Source organism: Diadema antillarum, unplaced genomic scaffold, assembly GCF_040938485.1.
Source record: "Diadema antillarum isolate AM-2024a unplaced genomic scaffold, OU_Dant_1.0 seq00000731_RagTag, whole genome shotgun sequence".
In the NCBI taxonomy this organism is placed as follows: domain Eukaryota; kingdom Metazoa; phylum Echinodermata; class Echinoidea; order Diadematoida; family Diadematidae; genus Diadema; species Diadema antillarum.
Genome location: NW_027271632.1, coordinates 6,324 through 19,204, shown reverse-complemented (window position 1 = coordinate 19,204; position 12,881 = coordinate 6,324). Strand labels below are relative to the sequence as shown.

General features: G+C 38.0%; 1 protein-coding gene across 1 annotated transcript; it reads right to left on the bottom strand.

Annotated features, from left to right (window-relative positions):
• Positions 1-2,309: 2,309 nt before the first annotated feature.
• LOC139738234 (glyoxal reductase-like) lies at positions 2,310-11,033 on the bottom strand. Its single transcript, XM_071648890.1, has 8 exons — positions 11,001-11,033; positions 8,458-8,538; positions 8,117-8,224; positions 7,612-7,797; positions 6,237-6,328; positions 3,653-3,751; positions 3,019-3,112; positions 2,310-2,455 (listed from the first exon to the last, which is right to left on the bottom strand). Exons 1-8 carry the CDS (start codon positions 11,020-11,022, stop codon positions 2,310-2,312), a joined length of 828 nt encoding a protein of 275 aa, XP_071504991.1. The 5' UTR covers positions 11,023-11,033.
• Between the last annotated feature and the right edge of the window lie 1,848 nt (positions 11,034-12,881).

The following is a 12,881-nucleotide window of genomic DNA, read 5'->3' as shown; positions in this document are numbered from 1 at the left end:
TAAGGAAATAGTACCTAAGGCATGTTATAAGTGAATGTTAAAAATATTTGTCATTATAAAAAATGGTACAGTCATGCTCTTTCATGCACTGTTGTTAACCAATATACACTGCAAATAATGCATAATTAGCTCTCATGCAATTCTACTCCATCATGACCTTTGGCCTCGGAGAAAGAAAACTGCACTTGGGCTAATTATGCATTTGTTGAACATATAATGTAGTACAGTGCATGCAAGATCATATAGTTGGGTACCTGCACATCACCAGGGGCCCTAAAACCGCCACCCTGCGTAAAATGGCTGAAAGTGCATTGAACACAAATGTACACGTAGGACAGAGCGCTCCATACTTGGAACTCTGCAAGACTACCACAACCAAGCAGAATGAGGCAAAACAGCCCAGTTTGTCTTGAAAATCATACATTGTATAAGAATTTTGTATAAAATCTGAATATTATTGAGCTTCGAAGATAAGTGCCACAATTTTGCCAGTTAAAAAGAATTATTTGCCCTGAACTCACGGATTAATGATTACAACACACGTCAAAGAAACCTCTTCCATCGTCCTCATGTAAGGACTACTGTTTCCTTGAATTCTTTCTTGACCACTTGTATTAAAGAGTGGAACCAACTACCTGTTGACATTAGGAACAGTACAACATTTTCTAGGTTCAAAGTTCAGTGTGAAAAATATCTATTAGACAATTTGAAATGAATTTGTTAAACTACATGTTAAACATTTATTTGATGTTATGTAGATAGGCCACCCTACTTTAGTTTTGAGTGCTCTGTGTGGTGTGGTTGTGTATGGGGGTGTGAGGGTGTGGGTGTGTGTGTGTGTGTCTTAGTGTGTTTATGGTCTCCTTTTTTATGTAGGTTTACCTGTTGCCATTGTATACACATTATGATTGTTCTGATATATACTTGCCATGTCGTAGTGTTAGTGTGTGAACTTACGTGGTACCTTGGTCTGCTGTCGGTGGTTTCAGTGACTGATCTGAATGTTCACTCAACTGATTATTATGATGGGGAATGTCACTTTACATCATTGGCGGTCGGCCTTTGTGATGTGAGTCCCAACTTATTTGTACCTTGTATAGGGCCCCACTCACAAGCCTGAATTGCTTCTTTCGGGGTCCTAAGAACCATGTGAATTTTTGTATCAGCGATTTGTGTTATCTTGTTATCTATATTTGGTTTTTGAATAAACTGAAATTGAATTGAATTGAATTGAACAGTATTTCACTGCCATCACATACCTGCCAACATTTCAAGATGAAATATCTTACTTGTGGACTGCAAAAATCTTATCTTATATGCAAACTGAAGTTAAAAATCTTACTTTCAGTCAAATCTTCAGAAAATACACATGAAAGGCATAACTAAATATTTTTTTAAAAATCTTATTTCTCTGACAGAAAATCTTATTTTGCTATTTTTAATGTTAAAAATCTTACTTAATCTGATAAAATCTTATTAGTTGGCAAGTATGCCGTCATCCGCGCTCAAGAGCATGATAAATGAGTGAGTGTTCTTACAATCACATAAATGACTGTTGCATGTGAAAGCTTGAGCGTCGGCTCCAATTATTGTGACGAGTTAGCTTACTTTTATCTAGTCTGGCAGATATTTTGCTTCAAACCCTCAATAATGGTGATCACTGTCCCTGTGCTCGTCTGCACTGTCTATATGGAAAGTGGGGTGGCGAGGTGTAGGCCCTTCCAGTGAGCGTACAACTTACTAAATGACACTTTGCATTTGGTAACAATCACTGAACTTGTTATTCCATTAGAATCTTCAGCAGTTTCACTGGATGTGAGAAGAATTTCATAGAATTTCAGTGACGTAGTGTGTACAGCGGGACACTCAAATTATGCTATTCATATGATTTATAACATACAAAGTACAATTTCTGACTCTCGCACAAACAAAAAATTTCTGTTGCTTCATGATCACAGGTGGTCTTCCAACTGTCGTTTTAAATACACTTCAACATTTTCTTTCTTGTTTTACTTTATATTCTACAAACTATGTAGAATAGCTTGATATCATGATATCATTTGTATCTTGCATGCCAGTGGAAGGCAAATTTCTGTACTTTTAACACACAATTGATATTTTTGAAATGTTCCTGAAACTTGAAAATCTGATTCTTAAGTGGGATTCACATTGTAGAAGGCTATGGTTAAAAAGTACCAATACCCTGAGTATTATGTTTGCTATATTTGTGGAATATACCCGAGACATGTCTAATTTTTCTCAAATTATTATAACATAGCAGAGAGGGAGGATGAAACCAAACATTAAAGCTAAACAATAGGTGTGGGATCCCAGGCGTATCTGTGGTAGATTTTCAAGCTTCGTAGTGTTCTCATATCCTCCTCAGACAGTGACCAGCCCCACACACCACAGTTATCAATGATGTGCTCTGGCTTGGATGACATTGGTAGGACTCCTGTGATAAAGAATTGGCAGAGAGAGAGAGAATATCATATGAAACAATGGAATGATTAAAGGTCAATTTGATTTATCTCGCGGTGAAAGAGATCAAGTAGTGATTATGAGGGCAACACAAAATATAGGGGGGACAAAGAATTTAGAGAGTGTATTATCGCATTCATGTCATAACTGCAAGAACATGTTTATGGTAGATGTTGCATGTGACCTAGAAATGTACAGTTCACCTGCATGTCAGAGGGTGTTAACTCCATGCGGTTTCTCTGATCTCATGCTTTTGCCAGGCTTGACAAGAATGGCGTCATGCCGCTAAAGGCAGTAGAGTGTACTGGAGTTGTCTTATAAATATTTGAATAGCTAGTGTCTGGGAACAAAATGCCAGTCAAAGCACTGAAATTCATTAGCTTGTCAATTATGTGATCAGAGTGTATAAACAACCTTTAGTTGGCACAAGGATTCATTAAAAGATGTTAATAGCTCATCCCTAATCCACCAGTCAATACATATGATGTCATGTACACTGTACACATGTAGCGAATACGTATGTGAGTTGTGACATACCAATGCCATCCTGCATAGCAAACTTCAAGGCCACTTGGCATGGTTTCCGCTGCATTCTCTCTGCGATGGACACTAACTGAGGGTTCTTGAGAAGCTGTATTGAGAAAGATAATAATGCTGTCAGGTTCCATGGAAATTATCTCCATGTAGAAATACTCATTGTAATAATTCTCAGAGTGACACTAAACCTTACCTAAGATAGTTTCTCAGCTCAGTGGGTTGACTTCATTTGTTTCATTACACTACTGAGCTCTATCAAACACTATTTTGATATGGCATTCATTATCACTTTTTACAATGCACACTCCTGTAAATATACATTGTGCTATTAAACATGAGTGGCAACTGTTACAACATCATTCCTAAGAATACATGTATATCTCAGTGACGTGGGCTAAAAAGAGAGTCTGGCCTATGAAATCGAACAATGAAAGATCTGTTCCACAGCACTCATGTGAAATATGACTGAAAGCTTTATGTTTATTTTCAACATAGGGCTTCAAGGAATTGATATGCAGTATATTGTGTTAATTCAGTTACTGATATTCAACACAACATTCTCCTCACATCTAAGGGTACATAAAAATATACTGTTTGAGTTCTTTCATAAGCTGCAGTCAAGAACAATATTTACCTCTCCCTTCCCTAGAGATGTGTATGCCTGGAACTGTATGCCATTCTTCTGACACCATGATACCACATCTTCATTCAGCAAATAGGGATGGTACTCACTCTGTAAATACATAGGTGCATAAACACAGGGTTTTAAAAGGTTAAGAATATCACATTCTCAGTTTGACAGTCATTAAAGTCAGGATCCCAAATTCTTGAATGTTGCCATGTGTGACATACACAAGGTTTACCCCTTGAATATTTTGTGCAATCATTAGCCAAACAATACCTGTAACAAAAATTTGAACACACTAAAACACTGAATTTTTACAATTGAGTAAACATGACTATCAAATCAAGAAAATATGGTATACATGATACTGTGCACTGTAAAATCCTTGAAAATTATGAAACTTATTTTGAAATTCCCACGTGTCTCTCTTTGCCCACAATCCTACGAGTTACGTTAAATTTTTGTTTTCTCCTTTGTGTCCACTAACAATATAAACTGGTGGAGAAATATTTCCCCTGTGATGTGATCAAATGTTTGCCACTTTCTAGAATTGCATTTGGTTACCTTCAGTAACAACTGAAAATCCAGCCCTTTGTGAACAATTACATCATATACAAACTAACTCATGACCTGTAGATATTTCCTTCAATAGGTTTCCTTGTCAACCTGCTATATTACATCACTTAAAAGAATGCCACAAGTTATGATTCTGTAAAACATGATATATTCGCAGCACTGAATTTTTGCGAACTGGAGCTGACTGCCTTTTCCATGGCATGGAGTTTTTGTTAATTGCCACTGGCGTTCAATGCATATAGTGTAGACAAGAATTTTTGTGTGCATTTTGATTTCGCGAATCTTGGCGCTCGCAAAATTTGCAAAATCAAAATGCACGCAAAACTAGAAATGTCGCTACAGCGACTGGTGTATGCCTCCGCCATAATGCATGGTTCTCCTAATACAGGTAGGTCTATAGTACAATGTCTTGACAATGTGTGATGACAGTTTCACACAATTGGCAAAATATTAAAATGACAGGTTTGCAACAAATGTGCTGAATGTTCACTTTCCTAGAACTAGGTTCAATTGGATGAATGATTAAAACGTCAGAGTGCAGGTATTTGGGGGAACTGATGATTTTTACTTGACTTTTGACCCTTTTATAAGTTTATGCATTGAGTAATTTTCAAGGTATTGAGAAAAAGTATAATTTCAGTATCAAATGGTAAAATACTATTATCTAAACCTGGCCTTTGACCTTTGACCTCACAGTTCCAAAGAGAATCACTGGTAGGTAGAACATGTATAAATATGTAAGTTTCATGATAATACCTTGAGTTACTTTTGAGATATGGAGGAAGAAGTGCAATTTAGCACTTTCACTTGACCTTTGAACTTTTGACCTTTGACCTTTTGGCAAGAAACTTCCCACAGAATATATATTGGGTTATACATGCATACATCAAGTTCTAAAAAAAAATCCTTCAGGCATTGTATAAATATAAGGAAAGTAGTGATATTTTGAGGAGTTGACCTTGACCCTTGACCCCCTGACCTTTGACCCATGGCCCCCAACTTCCCTAGATAATCACTGCTCATCGGTACATGCATATATACTAAGTTCCATGAAGATACCTTGAACCATTTGCAAGATATGGAGAAAAACATGAAATTTCAACCTTTTTTCACAAAATAACCTGTGACCTTTGACCTTTGACCCCGTGACCCTAAAATCCGAACAAAGTATCATCCCCCCAGGATATACCCTCATGCCAAGTTTGATGCAAAACCACCTCACGGTTCTTGAGATATCGACAAAAACAAAATGGGACGGACGGACGGACGGACGGACGGACGGACGACCCGAAAACATAATGCCTCCGGCCACTTCGTTGGCGGAGGCATAAAAACAGTTAGAATTGACATTGTTTAATACATGTAGTGTCATCCAAATCAGTCAATCATTTGTAGCATGCATCAAGATCATCATTTCCATAGTCAGAGTCTCTCCGTGAGTACAGGTCATAAAGTGAAAGAAAAGGAAATTTCTCATTTGTGTATACCAGAAGTATAGATTGGCACATTTCTACTCCAGTTTGGTAAAACAGTGAAAAAGAAAATGAACACAGGTGGCTAAAACTGAACTTGTGTGCTCAAACAAGTTACCCCTTTTCTGCTAGGTAACTGGAATGATAAATGTTGCGAGATAGTCATCTCATGTATGAACACTTCTATAAATAACATTTTTATAGTATTATAGCTCCAATGTCAACAGACACTGAAGATAGCATCTCATCTGCCTTCTTTCAAATGAAGCAAATCTAATGGTTACCTTTGAACATTTTGTCTTGTGAATCATACCTGGTACTGATGTCTCTAGAAAAGCAAACAAATTTGGGAGTTACAAAGAAGGTAGTTCACACCTAATCTCTTGTAATATGATTACAACATGCTCATTACACAACATGAGCTTAAGAACCATCTATATTCACCATTTGCCCTCATTTAGAATAAGGATAAGCAATCATGTGCTAACATCTGGACAAATACACTGCACATACAGTAGAACAACTTTTCACAACTTAAAACATACCTGATTTACAACAGGCTTGACTTCTGCATACATAAATAGTTCTTCCATATGGTGGACGAGGTAGTTTGAAATTCCAATCTGCTTGCATTTCCCTACAAGATAATAAAGCAAACATATAAGCAGGGTAACAGACAAATTACCTTCCCCATGAACAAAACTTGTTGAGGACACACACACAAAAAAAAGACATGGAGTGACAATTACTATTCTGTGTTGGAGAAATCTGCTTATTTTAGTCGATTGAATGATGGCAGGATTACTGAAAGATCTAGTTCAAGATAAGACCTTTACTTTTCTCACTTCTGATTGATCATTTCATACTTATATGAAGCCACTGTCATTGTCATAGTGACTACCAATATTTACATGATCTACACACAAAGTTACTCATATTCATATTTTACAATACATACACATACCAGGGGTGTATCAAGGATTTTTTCTGGGGGGGGGGGGGGGGGGGGGGGTCGTAATCAAAATTTTTGGACCTTTACCTTTGCGAGGGAGTGGAGCTACCGAGCGGGGGGAGGGTGTGGACGGTAGGGAGTTTTTGAATCTTATATCTTAAAATGAGGCCATTTGGTGCATACGAAAGTGACTTTTTCGGCATGGCAGTGCGGCTTAGAAATAAGGCAAACTTTTATGGCATATTAAAACTAAGTTACGAAATTTACGAGGTTTTTGCCAATTTGCTGGAACACCACTTGGTCACTTTTTTTTCCTGTTGTATATAGGGTAATAAGTCCTCGAAAAACAAAAATGTCTTTACAAAAAGTGGACCTTTTGAAAATTTTTTTTTTTTTTGGGGGGGGGGGGGGTCGTACGACCCTCTCGACCCCCCCTTGCATACACCCATGCATACAGTGCCCCCCTTCATATACATGCAAAATTCATTTATGTATCTGATGACATAACTGGTATCCGGGGGGTACCAAATGAAAATCAGTAATTTTGTTGAATTATTTGTTTTTTTAAAAAGGTTGTAACCTGGGTTGCCAAAAAGTGGAAATTATTTTGGTGCTGGAGCTAGTGGCGCTAGCCACTACAGTGCAGTGCACTGAAGCACATGCTATTGCTAGCACAGCGTGCCATGCATGCATCGTGCAGTGGCACGGGAGTGACTATGTACACGCACACACAATGCATGCATTTCTCTGCGGCTGTCCTCCAGTGGACGTGAGGTGGCGCTACACGACGCGGTAACCCGGGGTATTATGGGTACTATGGTACCCCGGGGTAATGCGTGATGCATCATATATATATATATGTATATATATACAATGTATATACACATATATATATATATATATATATATATATATATACATATATATATATATACACATATGATAATTCATAATCACAATTTTACTACCTTCCCTATGAGCTCTCTCAAGAGCTTTCCAGCTCTCTCTTCTCATCTCAGCATTTTTGGGATCATCTGCTTTCAACTTCTTGGTCCCTGGCCAGTGGATGAGGTACAGGTCCAGATAGTCCAGTTGTAGTCTCTTCATGGACTCTATGCATGCTTCATAGGCTCCTGGACCTTGATCTCCAGGATCTTGGTTCAAATTAAAGAGAACACATGTCACAACACATTTCTGAAACTGTGAAACCACATTACGTTGCTTCTGAATGAAATCAATTTGTGTCTTTTTTCAATAACAGTTTTCTTTTTTTGATACCAAATTGTTTTTCCAAATTTATAGATTTCACAAAAACAGAATAATTGCAGTTATTGGCAATTTTTGTAGAAATTAAACAAAAATGGTATGGGATTCTTGCTCTCACTTCTTGTAGTCTTGCCAATGTATTCTAGTCTTCCTGACTTTTGATCACTTGTGCCCTCCAAAGGCTACATCAATTACCTTGTCACTTACCGAGCTTACTTGTTATGAAGACATCTGCTCGTGTCAGACCGTACTTTGGAAGCAATTCTTTCAGGCAAATCCCAATGTCTTCTTCATTCTTATACACTGCAGCAGTATCTATGTTATACATTGAGAGTAAAATATTACACAAAGGGTGGAAATATCATTGCATCAGCACAGAAATATAGAGGGTAGAGGGAAAGAAAAATAACATCATATGTAGACTTCGACATCATTATAATTAACATAGCACATTAGTTGGCAGCTCTGCAAAAGTAGTTTCATTTTTGGCAAGAGTCTCCTTTTGGTATTTTGTAAATGCAAAGAATAAAATCCAAATTACCACTCACCTATCAAGCGGTATCCATTCTGCAGAGCTGTATCCAGGCACTTGTGTATGGTGTCAAACCCCTTTAGTTGGAATGTGCCATCTGTAAGTGTAATCAAAGCTTATACATTAACATTTTTTTCCCCATTTTTTTCTGTAGACTAGCATAAGCTCTGTCATACAAGGGCGGATGCTGCATTTTAAAAGTGGGTGTGGGGCCCAGTATATTTCTGGTGCCACTTCCGGGTTTAACTAGCTGACAAGCGAAAAAAGAAAAAGAAAGCTTACAACAACAAAACAATAGGGCCTATTAAAAAGCCATTTGAAGAGGGGTTAACTTGAAGTATTTTTCACAAAACTGAAATTAATAATTCAAAAAATTTTGCAAAACTTATAATTTTCAGGACTTTGTAAATAATTAGAATCATTTTTGCTCAAAATATTATCCCTGAGTATGGAATTCAGAGTGCAACAAAACCTAGGCATCTGGGTAACTTCTATACACAGCCCTTCCGCTGTACAGAAGTCGCATGGCGTCTGGTCGGGCTAGCCTCTACAGCTGGGCTGTAATCAAGCACTCTAGTATGGTACTTAAACTTCTAGTAGCAGATCTAGAGTCTACATCTCATTAAACTTCATAAGAACACTACAGTACAATGCATGTTAATGTATAATTTTTTCATCAGGAAAAGACCAGCATCTAGTCGATTGCAGTTGCTCATGCTCATCTGCAGGGAGAAGTAACTATACACAGCCCTGTCGCTGTACACAAGTGTTCGGGCGTCTGGTTGTCTGGTAGGGCTAGGGAGAAGAAGGGTTATCAATTCGTTACTACAGCCCAGGCTACGGGATGCTACATATATAATGACAATGCATTAATGGATTGTTTTCTCCAGAATAGACAATAAAATACAAGATCTAACATGTATAAGTGTCACTGGAGTGTTAACTAAACACGTTATTTTAGGCTTCTGACTTCAGGACAGCCATTATCCCCGGGGCGCTCCTTGTACACAGTTATACTACGCGTTAGTTGGGGTTAGTTGGGGGTCGCAGTTACATAGCCATATATGATCTGTAACATCAATTATCATATTGACAGTCACCACTTGTGTGTATTTCCTACGCACTCCCGGGTTGGCGAACAAATGATAGGCACTGAATTAGTTCGCTGCCCATAACGCGCCACGCATTATTAGCGTGTGTGTTACACACACACTTCCATGTAGGATGCATTGTGCATCATCGCGTTTGAAAAACTGTGTTCTTCTTCTAGTTTACTGTCCAACACCCCTTGTAGGGGCCAACCGGTGTTAATCTGCCACCTGAAATCCATTTGAAATCAAAAACATTCTTGCATTAAAAATGGTTTTGTCACTTGTTACATATGATAAAATACATTTGGATTGGAGATGAATTAGGCCTTTCTACTCTACACCTATTTGTGTTTTTATGGAGGAAAAAGGTGAACTAGGAATGTCTTTTGAAGCCGTGAAAATCTGTCACCCTTCTTCTTCTTCTTCTTCTTCCAGTCTGGTACAGTCCGCCTCTGGCGTATTATCGTACCTTGTGCTTGTCAAGTGCTGGGTGTACAGTGTGCAGGTAAAAATCCTCTACTCACCCCAGCTGATTTCTGATCGTGGCGCACGTTACATGCAATGTGAATGTCTGGCGACTTTATGTAGTGGCGACATACAATGGTAAAATTAATTGAAGTTAGTCGTTAGACATAATTCACCTCTGCTAAACCTGAAAAAAAGTGAAGTGATCGCATTCAAATTAACATGACTGAATTTAGGTGGCCTTTGCAATGTTGGAGTTTGACCGACAAGTATGTCTAATTCCACGAAAAACTTCTCATTTATGCTGGGTTAGTTTTTAAAAACTGACCCAGCAAATGTCATTGTCATAAATGAGAAGTTTTTCGAGGAATTAGACATACTTGTCGGTCGAGGTCAGAGTTTAACAGGCAGGGTTAGAATTGTTATATAAATGTGGGTTAGGGTAACTTAATGTTTGAGCTTATGAGGTTAATTTAGTTAGGGAATAGGTTAGGGCTAAATTTAGGCCATAATTTTACTAGGTAATAGTGAAAATGTAATGCTACATTCAGGACTTAATAGACTAGTAATACTAACGTTACATGGTTAAACTTAGGCCTCCTAACTGCGAGCAGCGGTTGTGCTGAATTAAAAGCCGAAGATAAATTAGCCCCCTAAAACCCAGGATAGCGACAAAGTTAACATCGCGCTCATAATATGGCTACATAGACTGTATAACTGTTAATTTGACTAAGGTTTGACATAATTTGCGGGGTGAAAAGGAATGGGGTGTGAGGGGCATTATCCAACACAAATTAACGTATATGGGCCTACAGTGTATATAATTTAATATAAGATCGAGTCACGAGATCCGCCATGCGCCAAGGCCGAATGAGTGGTCAGTTTTCAGAGCAACAAAAGACGATCGATAGCGATAATGTGCACACCGATATTTACAGAACTGCCGTGCTTGCTGGCTACAATTTTCAGAAGGATCAGAAAGAAAAATTATTCGAACACTTACAACCAAACAGAGGCACATTCATGGAACCCTTGGCCTTGGTTTGTAAATCCATTTCTCCACTGTATGATGTCGTCTGCTAGCTCTGCTCACCATCGACATCACAGGACAGGCAGGTCACCCAGCCTACGAACAGCTCAGCCAGACAACTAGTCTGCGGGGTGTTTCATCAACGTTGGTCAGCAGCGCTGACAATTTCAGCAGAATAGTTGGTTTTGATTGGATGAGATGCTCTGGTCACTGACTGTTACTTTGGTGATTGTCAAACGTTGATGAAACACCCCCTAGCTTTGGTTTCCTGACCCTTAATTTGCCAACCGGACTCTGATACGATGGTCGACAGGATAAAACCACAGAAAGAGTTCTGTGGATAAAACCACCTCAAACTATACCAGTTTTCGACGTTGAGGGAGTCAATATCCTACAGTGATTTACAGTGATACAGTGATTTTTATTTGTTGAACTGCACCTTCAGGGGCATGGAAGAAATACATTTGAGTATCAACAATCTTCACTTTTCAACAAATATAAATAAATTATACATTAAAAGAGAGAGAGAGAGAGATAAAAGATGTATAATTTTTTGTTGTTATATAAGCTCTAACAGCAAACACGTAAAGGCAAGAATTGATTAAAATGATGGACTTATGAAATTCATCACCCTATATAATAATGTAGGCCCTACTTCATGGCTACACAACGAACATATTTCAAGAGGTAGATCAGATGAATAACGACATTTGGCAACTGGCAGAATATGGTTACCCTATCGAAATTTACATAAAGATATCATATCCCCTACCTCCAAATTTAACATATATTTTTCTAAACCAGCTTCCTGTTTAAAAATTCTGGAATTGAAACATAAACGACTTCTATTAACTTCTTCATTCCAGTTTTGATAATCTATATTATGTAATCTACGGTCCACTGCATGATGACTTTCATTCCATGTGACATTTTGTCTAAAATACTGTTAATTTTTAAGATCCATCTGGAATGAAAATCACAGTTTTCATGAAGTTTTCGTAACAAATTGTAGACGGTGTAAAGAGTTTAGATTTATTACCTTGACTAATCTTTGCCCAAAAATTAACCATAATAATACGCATCTCCACCCTACTTGCGAGGGCAAATCTACCAACTTCGCAGTACACCATGCATTTGGCAGTGCCACGTTTTAATTTCCTATGAAATATACAATCTAGCTTCTGAAAATCCCACACTTCACTACTATACAATAAAATCGGAACAACAAGCTGATCAGAAAAGCTCCTACTGAATATCGCACAGGTAAGCACAATTTCTTCGCTTTGCTAATTAAAGCAAACATAGCTCTTCTCGCTTGATTAACCTGTTTATTGATAGCTTTATTAAAGGAACCATTATAATTGAAAGTAGTTCCGAGGTATATATAATCATCAACTGCAAACAACATTAAGGGAACTATCGCCAAAAGTATAAGCTAGGGGTATCTGCGCACTTTTACGAGAGAAAAAAAAAATCTTTGTTTGCTTGTGTTAACAGACAATTTCAAAAGCTCACGGTACTGGTGTACAGTTGATAAAGCAGTTTGCAGTTCGTCAGCAGGCTCAGCCATAACTATCATATCGTCAGCATTTAGTAACACATAGACTTAGAAATACTTATATGTCATCATACTGAATAGCGAAATAGTACGAGTATGGTCTGAAAACTGAAAGGGGATGTTGAAAGTTAGCCTGATATTCAACTTTGGCGAATTTCACGATGTCATCATCTTTCAGAACCAATAATATGTCAATGGATCGAAGGACAGCTATACCTGCAAGGAACCTATCTTAAAACACACAAGCACACACACATTTCTGCACACACATACACACATGCTCACGCCAACAACAA